Genomic DNA, 25,184 nt, shown 5'->3' with positions numbered 1-25,184 from the left:
AATTAGTTGTCTGAATTGTCGTACCGAAAGGGTGCTGCAAGATCTATTGTTCTCGAACAGGTAGCCTCGCATTCTGGATTGCTCAGGGTAGTTGAGCCCGAATTGTAGGAATTGTTGAATAAAGGGAGTGATTTGATATCGAATTAAATCTTAATAATCAATTTAATAAGTTAAAAATCTAAGTGATTTGATAAAAGGTCAAACCTTAGGGATTATTTGATAATTTAAAAAAAAAGGTAAAACCTCTAGAACTAGTAGAGCACTCCCCCCATCCCCCCACCTAATTTTAAAGAATTTCCATGCAGCACTCCTTATCCTTTTTTTCTTTTCTTTTTTTCCTTCTATAAATTTGCTTTTAGCTGAAGATTTGCTCAGTCATTCAAAAATTGCAGTATCCACCAATTTCTTTAATTGCCCTGTTAGCAAAAATATTCAATTATCTATGTCAATACGCCAGGCTTGATAAGTGGTGCTAACACCAACTTTTAAACAAACAATTGCATTATTAATGGGATATGCAGAATCAACACTCGGACAAAAAGCAAAAGAAAAAAAAATTATTTTCCATCTTATGTGAGTGTAAACTGTATACAATGTATTCTTGCGAATCGTTTTATCAACAGAGATATTAACAAACAAAAAGGGAAAACTTTTTGTACACAGAAAGGTCCTGGAAAGAGAAACTTAGCTGACTCTATAGCCTGGGACAAGAGCTGAGGAAAAAGGTAGGTTCAATGGCGTATTTACTTGGTTCGAACCCTCTTCCTTCCCTTCATGGGAGAAATGGGTCCTTGATTAACACTTCCACGCCCACCTTTTCTTAGCCGACCAAGGCCTTTTTTTGACACAGCCAAGGATTCTACTGAAGAAGGGGAATTAGCATAACCTGGAACTTTACCTCCATTTGAGGTCTTTGTAACAGCATTCCCAGCATTAGCTGCTTTTCCTGATACCTTTCCACTACTGGGGCGAATGCTTCGGGGTTTCACTGCCCGATTAGGTGTTGGGGTTTTAACTGAGAGGTTGGCAGAGGTAGCCTTGCTGCTGCTGCTAGAACGCTTGAAATGTTGCTGCATTTTTTTGGTGATGAGGTCTCTGAGGAGTAGAGCAGATTTATATTCACGTGTGCTCTTGGAGTAAAAGACCAAGGAATTGTTGCTGAGCAGCAGAAGGTCTCGGAAGAGTTCCAATGCTGATGTGATGGAGTAGCTACCAATTCTTGATCTTATTGTGTCAAAATCCATATGCCGCCGGATCATTTTCTTGTATCTTCCCCTCTTCTGTGATGGAATACATTAAATAACTAAAATGAGCTGGTTCCATGGATAACAGCAATCAATGGGTAAGCTAAGCTTAAGATTATTTGATCCAAAGTAAGTAGCTGATAAGAAATCCAGACCAAATCATAGATACAGTTTGGACGAATTAAATGCAGCAATCAACATCAAGCGTGTATTTGAATGATGGGAAATCCAAGAAAGCATGAAATATTTGTTCATACCTGGCTATCAAGCCGTCGACGGAAGACGGAGGCACTTTTATTCTCCAAAAGATAGTTATAAATCTCCATCAGATCATCGATTCCATCCTTGCTCAAATTTCTGTTATAATCATCAGCACCAGAAGATCCTGCAACCTCACCACGGTTGCTGGTTGCATTTTCTGTACAACGCAAGGCAGTTAAACAATCATCTGAACCCAAAACGTTAGTTTCTCCAATGCTACCTTCATTGACATCCCTACTGCAGAATTTTCTCTTTCTCTTCCCCCTCCTCTTTGTTAAACTTCCGCCTCGTCCCCCATATAAAGTCTCTGTCAGCTTCTCAATACCAGAGACTTTCTTCTGCTCATAAGGCCGTGAAGTTTCTGGGTTAGTCTCCATCTCTTCAGCTGACACTGCTGCAGGAATCCGACATTCAGCCGTCCAATAAGTACGGGTTTCCTCTGTGAAACTACCAGCAGATAGTCCATCCTTCGACATTTCTTTACTGGAAGATTCAACTCTCATTGATTTTTGAAAAGGAACAGGTGATTCAGTCTGGCTGGAGCCATAACCAACATGATAGTCATGTCTTTTCTCAGCCTTGAGAGATTCAAGCTTTGATTCCAAGGACCTGAAATAGGCAGATTATACAAATCATAACAAAATGCAAACTATAGCTCGCTGTAGAGTGTAGACTGAAAATCCCCACAGAAAAGCAAAACATATTTTCTATATTCGCTCCAGCATTATATATATATTTTCCCCTTCTCTCATGTTTAAAGGAGCTTAAGGTCTTTGACTCTTTGGGAGCGTCAAATAAGAAATTTAAAATTATATGGTTTTGCCGTACTCCTTTTGACTTCTCCAAATATCTACTCCTAATTTCTAAGCAACCACATCCTCAGCAACTCTGATTCATCTTTCTTCAATTTTCAGCTCTTATAACTTGGGCAAAACAGATTGTTACCACTAAACTGCTACAGCATGTCCTTCGAAGGTAGCTGAGAATCCATGTTTTAGGTGTAAGACTCTAAATGTTAACTTGTTATCATCTTGACTGCTGCATAAAATCTTTCAACGACAGTTTTTGGAATTGAAAATGACCAGCTCCATCAGAGTACAAAAAAAAATGGAAAAAGGGAACCTGCCACCATAATGCTATTTTACGCTTTTTTCTTTTTTTTTTGGAGGGGTGGGGAAGGATAGCATGGAGCCCTTTTGTCTTAATATGAATAGAAAAAGGGGAAAATACATTTAGTCCCCTCAAATTACCACCCTTTAGTACTTGGACCACAAAACTTTAAAAGGTGACGATTGACCCCTCTAACTACTACACCGTTACAAGTTACACCATTTGTTAGCATTTGGCATTAAAATGGATGGAAAAATGTCACATGTGACGTGCATGTGAATATTTTATTTTAACTATCCAAACTACTCCTAAAAAAACTGAAGAGTGGTCGAACCAACACTAAGGGCCAAGGGATGGTTCAGCCACTCCTAAGTGACAAAATGGTGGTAGTTTGAGAGGGTTTTCCACATAGAAAAAAGATGTATTAGGTCATTTGATCTTATACAGCTTGACAGACAAACATATAACTAACCCAATTGAGTCTTCAGACAGCTCTAAAGCTCGCCGCAGCTCAGTCATTCGCTCCTTCCGTAGCTCATCAAACCAGGCCCTAAGGAGGAAATCATAAAATGAACTTGAGGGAAAGAACCGTCCTGGTAGAATTTAATAATATACATAAACATGCATAAGTGCAAGTAAAGCTTGACAAGAAAAGAGTCAAGAGCAGAGGTATGAAAAATTCAGAAACCAAACATATTAAATTCATATTTAAAAAAAGGATACAAGAAACAAAAAAGTCCATCATTTATATACAGTCAAACTAATTAAATGCTAAATGTTATGCATTACCAGACAATCAAAGTAAACTTACGTGCATCCAGCATAACGCCGTTGCAAGTCCTCATATTTGGACTTACATACCTGCAAACAAGATACTATATTTACTATATTGGATGTGAAAATGAATTAAATTGAAAAATTAGTCAGAAAATTCCCTCCCATTTCACATTCTGATGACTTATTTATAAATCCAAATACTCATAGCAGGAAGGTAAAGAAAAATTACAACTGGAAATATCAGCATACTGATGGTAAGAGAAAATAATGAAAAAAAAAAAAAAAAAAAAAAAAAAAGTCAAGTAACTCTTTCACATTCTTTCTATAAAACTTAGACTATCATGTGAGTTTGTAAGAGATTGTATTAAAAACTGTGATACCCAAAGCATTTTTTTTTAGTAGATGATGTGGTAAATATCATGTGAACTGTGGCAGTGGCATCACTTTGTAAACATCGCAAGTGACAATGCAAACTACCGTGTGGTAATACATATTTTAGTGGCTAAAGTGTAAGTGCTATGTAGACTATTACATCAATTTGTAAGAGATTTGTATTAAAAGCTCTTCATAAATACCTATGGACCTAACTTCCATTCAATCCTACGTTGTAGTCAAATGGTCAATACACTAAGGCAACAGCAGTTCACTTAAAAAATATCAAACTCCCTATTTGATCCTACTAGTGTCCATGAGATCCTCAAGATTTGAATCCCTTCCTCTTCCCATAAGAATTTTCTTTGGACCCCCTCCTCCTCTGGTAACTTCACTACCAGTTCTGCCTTTCTCTTCCTCACCAAAAGTAACTGAAAAACGCTATGCCGACTTGTTTATCACAATTTATGCGGAATTAATACTATGAAGCAATAAACAATTCGGTCACCCAAAATATATAAAGCAATAAAAAGGCAGACACAGATATTTTGGTTACGAATAGGAAACCTTTTAGAAACCGATCTAAAAGTAAAACCTCTCCGAGGCAGCCAAACCCAGGAAATCACTATCAAAAGATTATCCAGATATTACAGACACTAGGAACATTTACAACCCTTTGCAATACCTTGGCTCTGTAAGATCGACAAGCCTACAACTCGTCTCCTTACTCACAATCTTCTTCCACGTGATTCTCCTTTACCGTACCCATCCGATAGACTTCTCAACTATAGATTTATCAAAGGAATAACTAAAACTCTAAGAGATTCAATTTAACGCTCACCACATATGATCTCTCTTAGTATAGCCTCCGACGAACTCTTTGGGGGCGAAAATTCGTGCCTCTCTCTTCTATAATGATGTATATATATCAGTACATCAAACCCTAGATCTGGGCCCACTAAAAACACGTTTTTGGGCATAATAGGTATGGAGTGTCCGGACAGGTTAATGGGCTGTCCGGATAGGGCCTTGCGGAGCAAAAATAGAGTTTCTGAAAAGCCTCTCCGGACAGCCTATCACCGTGTCCGGACATGGCCTACATTGATCAACAGCTCTGATCGATGGGCATTTGTGGTCCGATTGAGCTGAAATTTTGCAGGGACATTCATGACACATGAATCTACATTATGAACGGTGGAGATTGGATTCTGAGTATTCTATATCAATGTTTGAGCCCGTAAACAGTAGCCTCTGCATTTTGGAACTGAATTAAACAAACACAAGAACTAACAGTAACAACCCTCCCTGCAAATCCTGGAATGCTCTCTGGAGATTGAACCATTGTGATAGGCTAAAGATGTTCATGTGAAAAATTGCTTAGAACATTGTCCCAACCAACACCAGAATCTTCTCCCTTTTCCAAAATCCCTCCACTGTCCTGCTCTTACCCCCTCTGCAAAACTGAACCAGACTCATTGCCCCACCTTTCTTTCAATCACATTTTTGCTTCTGTGGTTTGGAAAGAATCCTTCTAGCCCTTGGATTCACGGGCCCTGAATTTTTCTTCCATGGCTGATTGGATTGAGAACATTATTTATCCAGGGAGATCCCTTCGGATTCCCTTGATACATACTCACCTTTTGCAAATTTATGCGGCCATGGCTTGTAATCTACTTTGGCTTTACAGGACTAAAGCCCTGTATGAAAATCTTTCCACTTATCCTCTCTCCCCTTCTAAGACAATAAAAAAGGTGGCATTGGAAACATCATGCAGCTTGGGAGAAAAAACTCAACAAGTTGGTGGAGAAATGGTCCCCCCTGTGGGCACTCTAACACTACTATTAGGGACTAATTTTCTGCTCAAGCTGCTGTTGCAGAAATTTTAAAGGCTGCATCCTCAAAGCAATTTCTCTAGTCAGTCCTCCCTGTGATCTCAACACAAGTGAGGCCCTTGCTGCTCTCTTAGCAGCCGAGCTAGCCCTCTCTCTCGGGTTCAAGCCCATCCTTGAAGGTGGCTTTTTTTTTTTTTTTTTTTAACATTCCGCATAAGAGGGAGGAAGGGGATTCGAACTAGTTACTTCCACTTTATTAGGCATTTCATTAGGCGTGATCCCAGCCGATTGAGCTACCTCTTAGAAACGTTGAAGGTGACTCTTGGTGGTCATCCTTGTGCTTCAACACCCTAACATTACTCAAGACTAGCAAATCTCGCCCATCATCCAGGACATCATCTCAACAATCCATGTGGCATATTGAGCTGCTGCCCTCTTCAGGCAGCATTCCCATTTCCCCCTCCCAATTCCCTCCTGTCCCATTTGTAATGAGAAAGACGAAGACCCCTCATTCTCTTTCTTAGCTTACCGTTGTACTTTCAATAAATTCTTTCAAAAAAACATATCATGCTATGCTCCGTGAGCAATGCTACACACTCCCACTCATTGACGTGACTTTTAAAATTATTAAAGGAACGTAAAATATATATAACATTACTCATACTCCACAAAAGATGGTGAGATCATTCATATTCATAGGTATAACTCTATTCTTAACTACCCACTCACTCATAAAGGCTAACAATAACAATATAATTATGTGCAGGTTCTTTAATTCCGCGATTGTACAACAAAAGGTACCCTATTCCATTCTTTAGGGAACAGTGAAAACCGAGTTAGAAAAGTTAATGGACATTTCTTTTTCTCACTTTCAAGTATATATTCTCCGACCCACCTACATTATTACATATATATATATATATATATATGGCCTTTATTTTGTCCTTTGTTCCCTTAGCAGCGATTTCCATTTAAGCCCTTGGAACATTAATACTATTCCCTTCCAACACTACCCTACCCTGGAGGATTTGGACCTTTAACGCCCTAAAGACTTTGCGGGGCCCACTAGTAATAATACCAATAAAACAAAATTTTAAAAAAAAATTAAAGAAAATTCCGACAAAGTAAAGAAGACCAAAAATATATAGAACACTTGTTAATACAATGTAACACGTTTTTTAGGTGAAATTTTGTTACAATTAATATATGATTAGAAAGTAGTGTTTATAATATAAATCCCCATAAAGTAATTAACTTGTGTTTAAATATTTGTTATTATTATTTACCTCGGGAGTGAAAGTGTGGGTCGGGCAAACAAGTCGGGCTCGGAGCTCCGTGGCCACGACGGCCCAGTCTCGCGTCCCGTGGCGCAGCACGGCCCCACCAAGGAGAAGCTCCTCCCATGTACCCCACCTCCCCAACATGATCACCACCCTCCACGCGTCCGGCCACCGCCGCCTCCTCCTCCCTCTTCTCTTTCCCTACGCACCCGGCGCACGTTAGCGAGCACCTTCCTCGAACGCAAAACCCGAAAACAAACCCCTTTTCCGTGAGAAAGAAATGAATTAATGAACGACCCAATTGGGTTTGTTTGGAAGAAAAAGAAAAGAAAAGAAAAGAAAAGAAGAAAAAAAAAAAAACTGCTTTTTGGGATGTGGGTATGAGAGGGAAGGTGGTTTTGGGATGAGAAAAGCGGTTTTTTTTTTCTGCAGAGAGGGTATTTCTTTCTATTAGTGGTTTTGTAATTTTTTTTTTTTTTTGGAAGTAGTCGTTTTTTTGTGTTTTTGTTTTTGCTTTTGTTTTGGGTGGTTCTCTGGAAATGGTAAGCGTGAGACAAGGGATTGACGGATTCTATCCCCAAGGGTTTGAAAGAGAAAGACACAGAGAAAACAGAGGAGATGCCTTTTATGGAGTTTGTAGTCATGAAATGTGGAGATATAGAGGAAAACAATGGAGTTCGATGGATTTTCTTATGTTTATGGGGATGGTTTTGATATTTGCTAAACCTTCCTGTTAATGCTTTATTCTCGCTTATATATGGCTGTGGTTTTTGCAGAATGACTTCTATGTCCCCCATATTTTCTCTCCCTATTTCATTTCTCTCCCTATATATTATTTTTGTACATTTTCTTTCTTTCTTTTTTGGGGGTATTAAGTCAATCGTGATGTTCTTCATTTTACATGACTTGTTGCCAAAGCCACTGTTATAGTCAACTTAGGTCTCATTTGATGGTTAAAGATTTCTTACTGTTTTTAGAAAATGTTAGAACCTACCTATTTGTACAAGGGACATATTTTGTCTAATATGATTTCTCTATTACAAACTAAAATGGAAAGAATCTATTTTACATATCATATTAACTTATTGACAGAAATTTCCTTCAAACCAGGAGGAAATATCCTGTAACCCGTGTAAAATAGTGTTAAGTGTTTATAAACATTTAAAATACATATTAAATTTTTAAACTCATTAATAGTAATTTACTAACTTAAACTAAATTTAATATGCCTTTTAACTATTTACAGACACTTGGCACTATTTTACATGAGTTGAAAGATATTTCTTCCAGACCAGTTTGAAATAAATTTATGTGATTAACTTATTATTTGGAATTTTTAAATGATGTGAGTGTGGCACTATATATATACAGTGTTAGATACAAATCAATGGTATATATATTATCATACCATTTACCATCATAGATTGTTAAATGCAGCAAAGCGAAATTTGGATCATAAATAAAATTAATCATCCCCATTTGACTTGAGATTAAAAGAATCTTAACATATATTTTGCAGTCATTTCTAATAAAAATCTATAAACTTTAAGTTTACTAATTTGATGTGTGTGAAAATTCATTTTACATTTATTTATTGAGAAAAGAAAAAGAGATCCATTGCACGTATTTTCGAAATAGGATCATCTCTATTTCATTTGAAATGGAAAATATCAATTTAGTGTAAAATGAGAAGTAATATTGTTTTAACATCAAAGTTGAAGGATTATATTTACAATATTACCCATTAGCTTTTACACTAAATGAATACCTTCAATTTTATCCTGACTTTCGGGTCGAGGATGATGAGTTTTGGCTTGAGGTTCTTTGCCCTCAATACCGAGGAATAAGAGCTGTCTATGCATTGGTTTGAATATGTTTGACGCATAACTGCTGTTTAATTTGAAAATTAGTCATAGGTTAGTAGATTTTGTATGAGTCTGGAATGCAATACGTCATCTTTGACACTTGTAACCTCGTAGGTTTCACTATAGTTGCTTCAAAGCTCTGCTCTGTGTTGTTTGAGCTTTATGCTCGTTTATCAATGAATGAGATTGAACTGTTTAAAAGAAGAAGAAAAAATATACCCTCAATTTTTTAAATGAAATGGAGAGGATTTTATTCCTACAATAATGCTCTTATAATAGACTCACTTTTAACTTCATCGGCTTTTCATTGAACTTTTAAAGAATGGACATAATTTTTTTACAAATTGAGTTTGTCTTTCAAACATGGCGTGTAACTTATAAACATGTGATATGTTATAACTTATAACTTAAACAAGAGTTCATATAACTTTTTTTTTTAAAAAAATGACGCATGTCTTTTAAACATATAGTTTTCTATTAATGCATGCGAGAACTGAGAAACTTATGTTATTAAAAAAAAAATGTGTTAAAAGATGCATGTCATTTTATGAAAGGTTGAGTTGTAAGAGTTCATGCAATCCTGTGCTACTTATTGCCTATGAATATAATTGGTCTCGTTACTAAAAGTCACATTTCTTAACAAATAAGAAGAGATCACCTTTTTGTCTAAATAAAATAATCAATAAAATAAAATAAAATGAAAAGTAAGTAATATATTAGCCGGGTAATAATACATAAAGGTAATTTGGTCTCACACGAAAACTAAATATATGCTATAATGATTATTTATTTCTTTTAAAAATAAAGAATTGGAATTCAGCTCAACGTATAGACGAGATTGAGAAAGTTATTATAAACTCTACTCTTCAATCATTTCTCATCATAAAGACTGGATTGAGATGGTTATTGTAAACTTTTAATCCTCCATAATTTCTCAAAGCAAGCTTATTTTATTTAAAGCATAGAATTTTTTTTTTTAAAAAAGGTTTATTTTGTTTCAAGTTAGACCCACCAACCCATTCAAATTAACCTACTAAAAACAAAACAAAAAAAAAAAAGGAAAAAAAAAAAATGTTACGATCTTAGTGTCTCACATGAGTTAAGTTTAATATTAATTATGTGCAGGGATGGACCGTGGGCATGCTTTTCGCGGGGGGGAGGGCCAACACCCAAAATTTTAAAACCCACCCCTAATTTTTTATTTTTTTTAAAAAAATATACCTTTAAATATATTTTTTTGCCCCCCCCCCCTCTTTTTTTTTGTTGCCCCCCAAACCTAAAAGTCTAGTTCTGCCCATGAATATGTATATATAAGTTTTTGTACATTATTCTCTTGCAAGCCAGTTTTCAAAGGTAAATTATACTTAAAGTTTGTATCATTTTAGAGGTACCAAAAGAAAAAAGACTATCATTATGTCAGTATTAATAAAGAATTCCACCACGGACATCGGTTGCGGCTTTAGGTTTATAATCCAAATGATCTAAGCATCCAATAATACTTGTTATTATCAAAGCTCTCTTATTTTTACTCTCGCAAAACATTAATAACAAAAGAAAAAAAAAGTAGTGCTCTTGTTGAATCAAACTTGCTAAAACAATTCAAACTTATTAACGATTTATTTCTTGACGTGTCAGTACAAATCACCATTGAATAGTACATATAAAAGTCGTTCACTATTTATTTCCATTCCATTTCTTCTTTGAACATATTATAAAATCTCTCTCTTTTTTATTTTTTACTACTCTTTTTTTTAAAAAAAAAAAAAAAAAAAATTTGTATTCCTTTCCTATGTGCTACGCACATTTTAAAATCAGTTGGAATCTTTTCATCAGGACCATAGAAAAATCCATTTGCTCATTAAAATTGACAAGAAATTTATTTAATTAACAAATATAATTTTTTAAGAATAAAGTTTTCTTCCAATTTTTTATTTTTATTTATTTTTTCAATCTAATATATTAAATTGACATATATCTTTAGAGCATGTAATTTTTAAAATACATATAAGAGTTGCATGCTTTAAAAATAAATATTAATTTAATAAACTGAATTAGATTAATTATAAAAGTGTCACCTGCACTTCTACTTTTTATAAAATATTTGAGAAGTTGTTGAACAATGACTTCTTAAAAAAATCTGGAATTAATCCCACAAAAATTGGGAGGGTTATACCTTTGTAGTCTGCATGGCAATCATCGTCATATAATCTAATTAAATTTTATTCAATCTCAATTTGTTATATATTATGAAAAATGATAAAGGCACAACTTAAATTCAACTTTGGCCCAACTTTTCTCTTAAGTTTAAAAAAAAAAAAAAAAAATAAAAAAACCTGCATGTGGAGGAAAGAGAGAGCCTTAAACTAGAGAGAAAGAGAAATTTGGTGTAGAAGTTGGACCAAAGTTGGGTGTAAATTGTGGTTGTATCACACCTCATTTCTGTCTTTTTTCCTTCACAAAAAATAGAAAAATGTTAAGGTCACAATATAAATCCAACTTATAGCCAACTTCTCTCCTACGTGTTATTAAAAAAAAAAAAAAAAAAAAAAAAAATTGACACAGAGGATTTTGGGATTCTAAAAATTTGGGAAAAAAAAACAATTTGTTTGGTTTAAAATTCAAATTTTTTTTACACATAGGAGATAAGTTGGTCATGGGTTAGATTTGTGTTATGTCCGTATCAAACTTCTAAAAAATATGATGTGGTATTTTGCCTCGTGAGTTTTTATTAAATTCTGGCATTTTGCAGTATAATCCGATGAAGAAGAATTTTTGAAATGATTGGCTCCATCATTGCCTGCCACGTGTGTGGGCTGGCCTGTCACATACTAAGGACGTGGCACAAAACAAATCAGACATGTTTCATGCCTCTGGCCAATGACGTGTTGACAACGAGGCATGTCATTCCTCGACTTTTGGGACCCACCATGACTCGGCCAACGGTTGGTTTAGGTTTAGCAGCTCTTGATTTTCAATGAAAAGAGGAAGAGGAAGATGTGGAGATCCTTCCCCATGAAAAGGCCACCATTCTCATTTCAACGTCGAACAAAGTTGATTAAGTCTGGCTATGACCATGACTCCATGAGGGTGTTGGTCAAATTGCTCGGTGTCATTCTCATTGGATTTGGACTAATATTGTAGAGATCTATAAAATTTAACGTTTTAGTAAGTCAAGTCTTAGTCAATGTTGTTATAGTTGATTGCACGCCAAATAGTCAGCTGAGAATGTTTCTAAAATAGACAGAAGGTGCGCAAGGAGACTTGTTGGGTGTGCTGGAAAGGGAATGACTCTAATGCTCAAGTAAGTGAGATTGTTTGGGAGAAAGGAGAACTAATGGTGTGAGAATGACAAGATTTGTTCATACATGCAATAATGATTTCTTCCTGATCAATATATGGATCGCAGATCCCTTCTTAGTGTGCTGTCCAAACACTAGGCATCTTTTGATTGGGCGTCCTTCTGTCATTTAAAGCATCTTAACAGTGTCTTGTAGTGTGGTCACCTCCGGTTTGTGTCAGCTGACAGTGGGACACGATAATGAGAGAGTAACAAATATGCCCTTGGTCCTCCAATAGACCATTACAGTGATGCAGTAAGGGTAGAGATCCTTTATTCATTTATATTGCACCTTTCGTCAGTGACGGAAGAAGGGTGTGGTCGGTATGGACCATGGCAACCCCCAAATCATAAGGAAAAAACAAAAATTGAAGGTACTTTTTTTTTTCTTCGCATATTGACCTCTATCAACCCAATTTATTAGCCCTTAGCTCCTTCCCAACATTAACTTAATGTCACTATGCTTTGTTATCAAATCACTCTCTCCATACCCCTGTCGTTACGGGTTTTAATGGAAATTGTAACACAAAGGTGCAGGACCATGTCATACCCAATAAAAAATTAAAAAAAAAGCTCTACATATACAAGAAACTCAATTTTCAATGTCCGCTCTTCTGATTTCCATCTTTCCCACGTTCCCAGCGTCTCTTGCCCGTTTCCTCTTCCTTCTATGCAATATAATCTCCAACTCCACCTTCGGCTTCCACCTCTCCCGCTGCACCATTTTCCTAATCGGGTCCCCCAATCCTTGTTCCCAAACACCACCCCAATTCATCTTGGCTCATCAAGGTCAAAGAGATCCATCTCCGTCAAATACCCTTGAAGAACTTTCGTTTGATTGATAGCGTGCATATGTTTTTACTTGGAATTGTGAGAGATCGAGAGAGAAATGAGTGAAGGGGGAGTAAAGATAAATTGTAAAAAGAAAATGGATCAAATGAAGAAAAAATGTATTTCTATTAAATACGTTACAAATGCAATTTATACATGATCGAACCAATGATACAATGATACTTTTCCGGAATCAAAGAATCAAAAATAGGGGCTCATGCACTGCCACAACGCCAAGATTGGAATGACAACTACTGCCGTCTTCAAGCTCTTACAATGGCAAGTAAAGATGTTGCTTCAAGCTATAACTCTCTTCACTGACAAATGCCGGGGACGAAAACAAATGGTCGAGAGATTTGGACAAAATTTGTGTGATAAGAGAAACTATGATTCAATGTGAGTGTAGTATTTATATGCTGTCCCCCTCAAAGGGTTCAGTTGAACCGCCCTTTCTTGCTTGCAGAAATTCGTTTGGATGGCTGCATTGGTTATGATTCTTGAAGAACTAGACTCAACTCCTGAGCACATCTTGCCAGCAAACCACCCTTTCTGCAGAATAATCAAGAGAAAAACTTTCTCTATGTCAATTGCAAAATTTGCAATAAGGAATATCAATGAGAGTAACCAGGAGAAAGAAAGGGCATTGCCCTTCTCAAAAACTATGGTGTCAAAAGGGCTCACAAAATGACCATTAAGGGGTTCAGCATGCCATAATGAGCCCGAAGAAACTGCTACACACGCACACATGGCTAAGGATTTTGGGTTTGGAAGGGAGAGGAATTAATGAATATCATTCTGATGAAGGCAGCCAAGGATTTAGCTCTCGGCAGTACAGAAATTAATACATTTCAGATTGCTATATTTTCTTCCTCCTCAAAAATAATGCTCAAGAGCTTGAGTTTTAGCCATCCAGCAATTAGGGATGATTCAAATGACAAGATTTCTCTAAACTCAATTACAGTATAGTAATCTGCATTACTTTTCAAGTCAGCATCTTTTTTTTTTCTTTACCATTCTTACCTTCCTTTTTATATTTGTATATTTTTTTGGGTGGGTATACTCATTGCATATGCAAGGCATGTTCAAAAACAACATTATAAGTTCTATTTTGAGAACTTCAGACTTCTGCATAAACTCCAGTTTCAACAAAAAGTACTCTTTGAATTGTGAAACGCAAGATAACATATGCTTACCTTACAAGTGCTGGAAGAACTTTCTTGATCTTTTGCAGCTGGATAAAACACTGGTTGCAGCATTCTAGCCTGCGTTTAAATTTCAAATCAAGTAAGGCCATCAAACCAAATATGTTTGACTCATCCACGCCCACACAAGAAACAAAAAGGAAAATGCATTATTGTAAGCATACGAAACCTTTGTTCTGCCTGAAGATTGACACCAACAGCAGGACGTGCCGAGATGGTCGAGCTTATCACTGGGCCAAAGACTGCAACAAGCTTCAATAGCATCTCCAATGACACATTTGCATGCCTGTGTAACATTTTGCAGCATAAGACAATATCTATCAGAACCTACCAGAAAACTCCAACGAAATTTGGGTAAAAACCCACCTACCCCTCAATCTACCATATATGGTAGACTAAACAGCACCTAAATATTATCTAAACACACTTTTCAATCATTAATATGCCAGCAACAAGTGGTTCTAGAAGGAATCATTCATGACATTTAACTCAAGCAATTTTCCTGATATTGAATTCCTTCCCCTACAAATTACAGTTCCAGATGAGTAAAAATGGACTCATGCTGATTGTGGGCGCTTAATATACTTATTATGAACCATGTGAGGAAATTCACATGTCAAATCCGATATTACCAGCTCTATTTGCAGGGTCGTGACCCACATTTGGTGAGGACCGCACTAAGATGGTATAAACCCAGGTCAAACATCTTCCAAACCCTAGAATTTTGAATTTGCTTACCATTTTATGCATGAAAGGATTACCTTTCTATCTTGCTATCCAGCAAGCCCAGAAGCACAGGAAGAATGCAGGAGAACAGATCTAAGGTGAGAATCTCCGTTTTCTCCATAAGTACACTGATCACATCTGCTTGCACCTGCACCAGGATTGAATGATCATTGAGACAACCAAGTATGCAGAAAAAAGCACTAGTTACTAGTTCGAACCATTTAAATAAAAAAGCATCACAGTTGAACTCTTCCAATAAATACCCACAGAATGATCTGGCAGCTTCCTCAAAGCGCTTATAGCACCTTTAGTATCATTTCGCTCCCAAAAATGCCGTACTACCTGTAAATTCAAATTATAACTGCTATGAGTGACTTCCAGCATAAATACAATGTAAGAAAAAATCTTCATGTAAGAAAAATTAAAAGGTACTTGAACAATATGTAGTAAAGATCTCTTTCCTTTCCCAATTTTTGTCCCGCAATAAGTTTTTTCAATCATTACAAAGAGTCAGATGCATTTTACATATTGCAAACTAGATGTACTTGTAACATTCCAAATTGCAATAAATCCACAGGCTATTCAATCCACGAGCAATTCAATAAATTTCCCCATGTCAGGTGGAAGAGTAACTACTACTAGAAAACTTGGTATAACTAACGAAGGAATAGGTTGCATGTCATAACTTAATTATTCAATTTGTTTGAAACAGGTTACCTGTAATTTTGTTAAGCGCGACCGAAGGGTACTTAGGAATACATCATGAGCTTGCAAGAGATCTTCGGTAAAATCCCTATTCGCAGAAGTTGAGTCCCTTCCAGAAGTTTGAGGTTCTCCTTGCTGTAAATTAGAAAACAATGTGAAACAAAAATTGACCGACTTTTGCTAACCAAAGTTACAATGCATACATGTGAGTTAATTGACTGACAAGTAAATGTTTCAAGAACATTGGATCTCCCACTGCTTAAAGGAAAATTGCACAAAGTCTCATTTGAATTGAAATTAAATAAGTGAAGGAGGTACGCAGTAAATATCATAATGTGTTTCCAGAACATGAGAATTTTGGAAATATGAGCAGCTTTTGACCCCCAATAGCCACTTACATATTCTCAAACAATCAACAAATTTATATCTCAACACTATGTAACAGGCGAAAAGAAATGGTAATCATCAGATGATCCAAACCAGCTTGGACTGGTAACTGATACGTTTCCTAATGAAGCAATATTATTGAGGACTAATTCAAACAATCATGAATATATATAGAGAACGGAAAATTCCTAGTCTTGAGAAGCCAACTTCATAAGTCAAAAGTTTGAATTTTTGAGTCTTTCTCATATTACTTGGAACCTAGACTACGAAAATCTGAATTTCCAAACGTAGTATAGATGCCACTATTTATATATGCCTATAGTCTAAAAAAGCTTTCCTGTAAGAGTGAAAAACTTTTACCGGCATGGTGGGAGTTTTATCCGTTTCAGGTATCACACGGGACATGGTAGATGCTTGATCTTTTTTATCCTTTTCAGGTATCACACGGGACATGGTAGATGCTTGATCTTTTTTATCCTTTTCAGGTATCACATGAGGCATGGTAGATGCTTGATCTTTTTTATCCTTTTCAGGTATCATATGAGACATGGTAGATGCTTGATCTTTTTTATCCATTTCAGGCATCACATGAGACATGGTAGATGCTTGATCTTCATTGCTATTGAATCTTTCTCTTCTTTCAAACCTCTCAACGAGAGAGCGGGTCCTTCCATGTATAACTGCAACTGCCAAAGGGAATTTTTTTAAAGAATCAAGATCCATCCCACTTGTACACTATAAAAGAACATGGTCAGCGATAGCAAACCTCCATTAACAATTTTAACAGGGCTTATCCCTTTGCTGCAATTGAGGGACTTATCGCCTGAAAAAAGAAAAAAGAAAGAAAATTACTTATTACCGGCTGCAGACTATAATTCACAGACCATTAAAGATGATTATTAATCGAGGCCACTGCTAATAAAGGAGCAAATAACCATGGTTCAGCTAACCCGAGAATGAGATTAAAGAAAAAGTCCGGGCGCAAGCATAAACAGAGATACCATGAGATTATAACCCGTAATTTTGGAGGAAAAAGCTAACAGAAATACCCATACACCTTAGTGCTTATACAGTATCAATTCGCATATTTATCAACAAAAAATACTTGTAATGGAGATTGATGAAATGATAGACATTATCTTTGAGCTAAAAGAGAAGATCCAATTTGGGCATTGGCAAAAGATCTCGTCAAATGTCCTAGAAATGAGGGAGAACTTTAAAAGACAGCTGTAAGCAGTATGCTGTATAGTATGGAACGCTAAACAATTTTTAATTTTTTTTATAAGAAAAAACTTTATAAAAAGTGTGACTAGAATTAGACATCGTGACAAATAGCTATACAAGGAAACATTAAGAAGAAACGAATGCATCCACTAGGAGCTATGTCACAAAGTGGTTTCATAATATGCATAAAAGACCAATTTTTTTCGCACATAAGAGAAGCAGTATGGTTATATTGAAAGTGTCACAAGACATGTCAGCTATGCTGACTAAAAAAGTCTGGCAAAGCAAAATGGAACAAGACTTTGGTTGAGTGAACTAAGATTGTTGGGCTAAGGCTTCCATGGGTAAATGAAATCAACAACTAATAAAGTTACATTAATGGGAAAATTGACGATAGAAAGAAATAGGTGAGTGGAGGGGCAAAAAGGACGAAAACAAAGAAACAATCACAAAATATAATCATATTTGGGCTACGGTTTTGATAGGGTAAATGGAGATCAACAGCTAACAAAGATGCATTAGTGGGAAAATTTGAGGATAGAACGAAATACGTGAGTGGAGGGGCAAAAAAGATGAAAACAAATAAACGATCATAAAAAATAATCATATTTCACTTGTAAATAGATGACACTAGAGTACAAGAACTTACAGCTTTCCTGATTAGAGGGCGTCTGCGGTGACAAATTGTTTTCAAACTTCTCATCAACGCCCTTGATATTAGAATGCTTTTCCTCATAGGATTCTCTAGATCCATCTTCTGATGCAAGTTTGGACTGGAAGTTCGAACATATTGCACCATCTAATTTGCTTGTCACATTGCTCAAAGTTCCAGATTCAACAACTTCTGGCTGCCTCTCAAACTCAATTTTGTTATTTGATGGCCTCCGTATATGAGCTGGTTTGAGCAACATACCACGTTTTGTCCTAGAAAAGGTTATACATTCTTTTCCAGAATTGGGCCCATCTTTTCCATCAGGACTGTCCCTAGGTACAATACTAGGCACAACAAAGGATTTATCAAGTGCTTTTTCTTTAGATCTTGCATTTAACCCTGTTGCAGGACTTTGCTTCTGAGTTGGCAAACAACTGATTTCCTTGGGCTCTGATGCAGGTGCCTTTTTGGGACAATCAGACTCAACCCTCTGTGAAGCAACTGGCTTTCCGCCAGTAGCTTTACAAAAATGAGAAAATGGCACATTAAAGAAGTAGGATGAAACGAAGGGGACATAAATACACAAGAACGCCTACATATCCAATAATATGTCAGTTTTTCAGTTGGTAGTTGTTTGTCAAAGTAAATTCCTTTCCAAGTCTCTGTGGTCTAGGGTACATAATTTGCGGCAAAATGCAGAAAATTTGTCTCTACTCTTGGGATTTCACGTATCAAAATGGATTTTTCATCTATCCCTTAATTTGACTAGTTATAAGAAAGTTACTATTTTGCCTCGTTTTCATCAAAACTTTAATGGACGAAGGAGTGTAAAATTTGAGTGGGGGCAATCCAGGCCAATCTCCAAAATCTGCCATAAAAGGCATACATGACACTGAAAAGGGAGGGAAAAAAAAAACATGAAATCGAATGTGAAGTCATAACTAGGACATAAATTTTCTTTGATAAATTTTCTTATCTTTATTTATTTATTTATTTTTCTCTCTTTCTACATATTTGTTTGAGGGGGAAGGAGGAACCAAAGATAATAATCCTGTCAAGTAGCTTCTAATCAAAACTGAACTCCATGTTTATAAGTTGTGAGACCAGTCCAAATTTCCACACCCTTGGATGTGGACCATGTTTAAAATAGATGGATATGAACAAAATATTCAAAAAATGAGAATTTTAGTGATTTATAAACTGTTTCAAAATTAACTAAAAGAAAGAGGAAAAAAAAAACAGGAGTAACAACTTACAATCCACATATATGTTCTTTATCTCTTTCGTCTCATAATCAGGAGACGTACACCGCAAACCCGAAGTTGACCTGATACCACTTCCTACTTTCTCTGAAGCATGACTTCCCTGGGAATTAAGATTAGTTTTCTGCTCTGTACAGTCATTTTGGTCATGTGCTGAATTAGCTCCATATGGCTCAATAAGCTGTCACGGAGAATATAACTTTAAGTTGACTTCAAGGTCCATAGGAAAATTATAAGGATTCAAATTTTAAAAAGCCAAAAAAATGGGACATAAGTTACATGAAAAGATAAGGTGAATACCGAAATATCTGCTGCCCAAACTCCAATAGAATTTTGATAGTATGTGCAAGCCAGAAGTTTTCCATCATGAATGCATAGGTCACCAAGTGTCGACCATCCCATATCAATAGCATCATGACAAATTACAGGTTCCCACGAGTAAACCTACAATTCAAAAACAAAGAAATGACATTTTTATAACAATCTCATAAAATTTTGGTGATTGGTATAATCCAAACCTTCAAACCATCTTCCACTCCAGAAAACAGGGTCCTCCCATCAGGATGAAAGGTGATTGCGCGTACTCCCGTAGCCTGGAATCGGGTAAAGAATTTTGTTAGAAAAGTGGGATGAAATCCATATCTAACTATGATCAATAAGAAAGAAGGGAAAATACAGAGATCTCCCTAGCCAAACCAAAAGACAAAAAGACGCATGGAGGAAAGGGCAAAAAGGAGGCTTGGTACGTGTCTCAGAGTTTTAGGGTAATCCCATCAGAATGCTGAACTTCTACAATACTTAAAATTACTAAGCAACTTTCATTTTAGGAGCACATAACATCAGATACCTCCGGTCTGGTAGATCCAATCAATTCAAAGGTTTCCAGATCCCAGAATTTCACAGTTCTGTCTGCTGAACCTGGAAGATGATTCTTATGTTACAATAGCTTACTAGTACATAAACAAATTAGTGAAAACATACTGATTTCTGGAGGCAGAGGAAAGGAGTCAGAAATACGACACATGGACATTCTGAATATACTTGCCAACTTATAAATCATCAAACTACAACCTTCCTAACTTGACATATATTTATCATACAGAGTGTTAAACAAACCACTAAAAGGTTTGAAATTGCTACAGTTTATGTAAATAATTATTTTGGGTAAACTAAATAAATATAGTACAACCAATGACAGCTAACCACCTCTAACAGCAATTAACGCCAACACAACCACCACCCCCCCAAAAAAAAAAGAAAAGACAAAAAAAAAGAACAAAGGAAAAGGAATAGAACTACACTCATAGAGATGCATATGATTCATTAAAGTTCTGGAGCCTTTTTCATCTAACACATGGTCAATTTAAGTCTGGAAATCTAGGCTTTGAGTCGGATACTCACCTGTGGCCAGGAGAAACTCAAGGGGATGGAAATCTATGGATCGAATGTGTCCTTCATGGAACTTAAAATCATGCAAGAGCTTTCCAGCAGTTAGATCCCAAATCTGTTCAGCAGTAACAGGAAATTGCTGATTACAGACAGTGATAAGAAATCTTGCCACAAGCTGCACTCTAGCACTGTAATCCATTATTACCTTTACAACGTCATCAAATCCACCAGAAACTACCCATCGACCATCAGGAGTGAATTTGATTGTACTAATGCCTCGAGTATGGCCCTTGTATGTGTGAATGCATCCTTTCTTTCTAATATCCCAGATCTTTAAATTAGCATCCATGGCACCAGACGCAAAGAACTCTCCAAATGGATGAAATTCAACAGCACTGCAGTTGGATCTGTGTCCAGTGAGAGTTCGAACCACTACACTTCGATAACAACAACAAATAGATTAGAAGTTTACTCACAAACTACTACTACAATTCATGTTACAATCCCCAGCTGCAAGTCTGTAAATTCCGATCCACACAAGTCATGACTTGAAACTGAAAATTGCAAACCCAAATTCTTGTATGAGCCCGAGTCCACTAAGTGGGTGATATGATCTATATAAGTACATTGTTCGCTTTTTCCTTCCTTTTAAATAGAACAAAATTATATAATTAGTTACTCCAAATAAAAAGAGCAATGTAACGCATTTTTCAATCTAATGACTCCAATTTTAATTAAGCAATGAGAAACCAATCAAGAAAATGACTTACTCTTTACTTCCTCCAAATCCCAAAGCTTTATCACACCAGTTGAAGCTCCAGCAAGCACCAAAACTTCTGCCGAATCAAAAGCTACAGATTCAACTGGACTTGTGTGGCCACACAGGCTCTGTACATTTTCACACCGAAAAAAAAAAAAAATCTCATTTTGCCATACTAAAACGGTCGAGCAAACGTATGACCCTCGTCAAACTAAGTTCTAAACAACCATAAAAGAAGGGTAGAGGATAATATGAATTAGTTCAAAGCCCAGTTAAACAAAATTGTGATTTCAATTTATTAATCCATCTACCATACTCGAAAATAATCTTTTCGCATTGTACCCACAGCCCATAATGTGGATTTAGATTTAAGGGAAAAAAAAAAAACAAACAAGCAAACAAATTTGGCAATGGACAATGCAGTCATTGAAGTTTTCCACAAATAAGAACTTTTTGGAAAACCCGATGCGCGTCAAAGTAAATTGTCAATGCTATAGCAATCCAATGCAAAATACCAAGGCTTGAGCTTTTACCATTAAAGAATTGGGTTTCCCAATCGTCCACAGATTAACTTTATGGTCATCTCCGCCGGTAATAAAAAGACGGCAGGCTTTCTTCCCGATGTTCAGGCAGTTCACACTCGCCGAATGAGCCACAAATTCCTCTATAATTCAATTCAGTCAAGAAATCGTACGGCCCAAAATGCAAAATCTTGCTTTAATTAAAAATAAAAAAATCCATGGATTAAAAATATTGGCTATGAACTTTGCTTAGACTCTATAATGCTCCTAGTTGCTGAGAATATTGAAGAAAAGACAAATCAAACTGACAAATATTCAAACTTGCCCGAGAATTCAAAACCCTCTTCTGAGCTAAACCCAAAGTATGTTTGAGCTAGATTCAGTCAAAAACCAGATTTTAACTTTCGTTTCCTTCAGAAACCAAACAGAGCCTAAAGTAATCCCTCTAAGAAATCTTTTTTAACAAAAAAAAAGACCGAAAAAGGAAAGTCGGTTAAACCATAAACTCCCCAAAAAACAAAAAGCTACTACAAAAATACAGTTCGGATTAAAACGAATTTTCAGGTAAAATTTCAACACAGAATTTCCAAAATAAGCTCATATACTAACAGCAAAAAAAACGCTAAAAATAGAACCAGATTGCTCAAATTCTGAGCTCATTCAAGCTGTGCATTTGAAGCAAACCAGCAAAAAAAAAAAAAAAAAATCCAGGAACTAAAAACAGAAAATCAGAAGGATACGGAGCTTATATCCACGCTTCGCCATCTTTCTGGAAGCTGAGAAATCCAACTCCGAAGCCAAAACGAGATCGACAAATGCAAGCCCTTTGGCTTTACATACGGAAACGACGTCGCGAAAGGAAAAGGGCGGGTCTTTGGGTGAGGAAACGAAATCCGGCGAGAAAAGATTAGGAATTTGATTCACGTGGAAATAGTTTTTTTCACAGATTTCGGAGAAACTCAATTCCGAACAAACAAAAATCCGAAACACGAAAAAAAAGAGACCATTTTTCTCTTTCCTGCTTTTCTGAGACGCGTCAGATAGAAAGAGAGAAGGGTGCTTTTGAATTCTGACCGTGATTGAGCCAAGTCTCTGCTGTCTTTTTTATTTGACCGAATTGCCCTCCATGTCTATGCGTTTCGGAAGTTCAAATTACGTAATTGCCCAACACAATCTTCTTAACGTATTTTATGGGTATTTTTAATTTTAGTTAAAAAAAAATATATATATATAATAAGTCCAGAGCCAACTCTGCAAAATTTAAAATTTGTTGAGTTTTTTTTTTTTTCCGAAAATTTACACTTTATGTTAATTGAAATGACAATAAAATTTATGCAGTTAAAAAAAATTTTAACAGGCATTAGGGTCACTAAAAACGAACCATTTTCCCAAATTAAAATATTATTTTTTTTATTAATTTAATTTAAAAATTAAATCTAAAAATTGAAAAAAAAAAAAAAAAAAAAATTAAAGGGTAGGCGATGACACAGCGCTTCCTCTAATACCCCAACTCCCTATGGTGCTGGGGTGAGCTCAGCGTTGGAAGCTGACGCTTAATTTGCAATTGTTTATTTTATATTTAATTTTAAGTTCATTAATAAAATAAATATTTTAATTGAGAAATCAAAGCGGTCTTTGGTTACAGGTGAAGCGCTGTCCTCTTCTTCGTGATACAATTGAAATTTTATTGTTATTTCAATTAATTTAAGAAGTAAATTTTCGAGGAAAAAAAAAAAACTCAAGGAGTTTTAAATTTTGGAAGGTTGACTCAATGACTTATTATATATTTTCTAAAAAAATATTATGATGTGATATAAAAATAAAATTTTATTTTTGAGTTTTATGGGTATTTTTTTAATTTAAGTTTAAAAAAATATTTTGATGTGATATAAAAATAAAAAAAATATTTTTGATTTTTTAAAAATGTTTTTTGGTTGAATAAAATAAAATACAGAAAACAAAATGTAATTTTCTTTTAGACAAAAGAAAAATGATTATTTTGTTTTATTTAATTTTATTTTATATATATATATATATATAATCTAGCACATGCATTGGTGGCTAGATTATTCTTTTTTTTTTAATTTTATTCTTTATTCGAGCACATTGGTGGCTCTGATAAATAGGAATATTATTTTATTTTTTGGGGTGGGGGATTCTAGTCACTTCCTACGTACGTCTCTACCAACACTATTTGATGTTTATTTTATTGGATTTGGAAAATGACTTTTGTGAAACATTAAAGAGGAAGGAATTTCCTTTCTTGTCTTTGCCTTTAAATATTTTTTGGTTTGATTAAGACATGTTATTTAGTATTTTATTATTAATTAAAATATTGAATGCCCCACAAAATATTAAAAAAAAAAAAAACATTGATTTGCAGTAAGCTTTACTGCTTAATTATAGTTTTCTCTTCTGATTGAACCTCTTTTTGTGATGTTATTTCCGTTGAACCATTTTATTTTTATTTTATTTAATAATGGTTTGAGGTAATTGGTGATAGATATGGATAAGATTTATATAAGTCATACATTTTGAAGCAATTTGGTTCAATCATCAGCAGCATACCAAGTCCTCGGTTTCTTTTTCCTTTCACTTTCCTTCGTTGCATCACAACATAGAAAAAAAAAATAGTAAAAAGCTTGTTTTGGTATGAGATAATTTCGAAATCAAATAGAATCATCTCAAGAAAAGTGAAACTAGGGGAGACAAAAGTTATGTTTTACCAGATGTTTGTCGTTATCTATAATTGTCGTAACTGTATGCCACATGTTACACTTTATTGGAAACTTTCCTGTTGCAAATATTTCTTACATCTCCCGACTCTCATCATGCGTATTGCCTCATGTTGAAAACTATCAAGATGGTTATTTACCTGACGTGCCTTAGGAAGGGATTCAGTGTGGAGGTATTTAGAAGTTCTTAGATTGGTAAGTTTATTAATGGATTGGGCATTTGGTCCACTAGCCGAATATTAACTATTTAAATAAATCAAGTGTGTACAACAAGTTATAAATGACTTGGCAACATATTCACAATCTAACAATATATACACCATTAAACCTGTAAAATTACCGAGAATGATTGTCAAGGTTGTATTTTTTGAGCGTCAAGCAATCGACTCGGAACTAGTATGAATAAGGGCAAGCTTTTGTCAATAGCCGCAACATATATTTAAGTTGTTGTAATTATAATTTCAACTTAAATAACATATATTTAAGTTGTTGTAATTAAAGAGCTCGTAGTTAAATTTTAAGTTGGCAGGGTAGGTCGGTCCGCATGTGCACCGAGTGTGAAAAAGCATAGAAATCAAATGCTTGAGAGCTAATAATAAATCATAATGAACCATTCATACAAATATGATAGAAGAGAAAGACAAGGTGTCCAGGCCTTCAATGGTGGTGGGGTTGTATCATCAATAGACAATTTTATGGTAAGGCAAGAGGA

The 25,184-nt window shown here is 35.5% G+C and overlaps 2 protein-coding genes across 6 annotated transcripts; both read right to left on the bottom strand.

Moving 5' to 3' along the window:
• Positions 1 to 537: 537 nt before the first annotated feature.
• LOC132171017 (uncharacterized) lies at positions 538 to 7,590 on the bottom strand. The gene is made up of 5 exons (XM_059582211.1): positions 6,883 to 7,590; positions 3,427 to 3,476; positions 3,088 to 3,165; positions 1,502 to 2,114; positions 538 to 1,280 (listed from the first exon to the last, which is right to left on the bottom strand). Exons 1-5 carry the CDS (start codon positions 7,018 to 7,020, stop codon positions 744 to 746), a joined length of 1,416 nt encoding a protein of 471 aa, XP_059438194.1. The 5' UTR covers positions 7,021 to 7,590; the 3' UTR covers positions 538 to 743.
• Positions 7,591 to 13,016: 5,426 nt separating this feature from the next.
• On the bottom strand, positions 13,017 to 22,796 carry LOC132168929 (katanin p80 WD40 repeat-containing subunit B1 homolog KTN80.2). Of its 5 annotated transcripts, none has more exons than XM_059580022.1 (18): positions 22,478 to 22,794; positions 21,750 to 21,880; positions 21,227 to 21,344; positions 20,662 to 20,888; positions 20,469 to 20,571; positions 19,915 to 19,985; positions 19,586 to 19,660; positions 19,368 to 19,511; positions 19,062 to 19,248; positions 17,803 to 18,324; positions 16,696 to 16,752; positions 16,290 to 16,615; positions 15,555 to 15,677; positions 15,105 to 15,179; positions 14,873 to 14,985; positions 14,281 to 14,397; positions 14,103 to 14,171; positions 13,017 to 13,458 (listed from the first exon to the last, which is right to left on the bottom strand). In XM_059580022.1, exons 1-18 carry the CDS (start codon positions 22,500 to 22,502, stop codon positions 13,398 to 13,400), a joined length of 2,544 nt encoding a protein of 847 aa, XP_059436005.1. In that variant the 5' UTR covers positions 22,503 to 22,794; the 3' UTR covers positions 13,017 to 13,397. The 5 variants fall into 5 exon arrangements, with proteins under 5 accessions (XP_059436005.1, XP_059436006.1, XP_059436008.1 ...); XM_059580023.1 differs by having other exon boundaries at positions 16,290 to 16,609; XM_059580025.1 differs by lacking the exons at positions 21,750 to 21,880; positions 22,478 to 22,794 and adding an exon at positions 20,933 to 21,010 and having other exon boundaries at positions 20,662 to 20,851; positions 21,227 to 21,311.
• Positions 22,797 to 25,184: the final 2,388 nt, after the last annotated feature.

The sequence above is a fragment of the Corylus avellana genome, chromosome ca2, assembly GCF_901000735.1.
Source record: "Corylus avellana chromosome ca2, CavTom2PMs-1.0".
Classification (NCBI taxonomy): Eukaryota; Viridiplantae; Streptophyta; class Magnoliopsida; order Fagales; family Betulaceae; genus Corylus; species Corylus avellana.
The sequence above is the reverse complement of the archived record's forward strand: the minus strand, read 5'-3'. Positions and strand labels throughout refer to the sequence as shown.

Bases quoted from the DNA above. Each gene is read 5' to 3' on its own strand.
- LOC132171017 (XM_059582211.1), bottom strand. From the start codon at position 7,020: ATGTTGGGGAGGTGGGGTACATGGGAGGAGCTTCTCCTTGGTGGGGCC. The intron at 3,477-6,882 runs GTAAATAATAAT...TCTTGTTTGCAG, and splicing joins CCCACACTTTCACTCCCGAG to GTATGTAAGTCCAAATATGA. The intron at 1,281-1,501 runs GTATGAACAAAT...ATTCCATCACAG, and splicing joins GTCGACGGCTTGATAGCCAG to AAGAGGGGAAGATACAAGAA.
- LOC132168929 (XM_059580022.1), bottom strand. From the start codon at position 22,502: ATGGCGAAGCGTGGATATAAGCTCC. The intron at 20,889-21,226 runs GTAAGTCATTTT...ATCGAAGTGTAG, and splicing joins GGATTTGGAGGAAGTAAAGA to TGGTTCGAACTCTCACTGGA. The intron at 19,986-20,468 runs GTGAGTATCCGA...ATCATCTTCCAG, and splicing joins TGAGTTTCTCCTGGCCACAG to GTTCAGCAGACAGAACTGTG.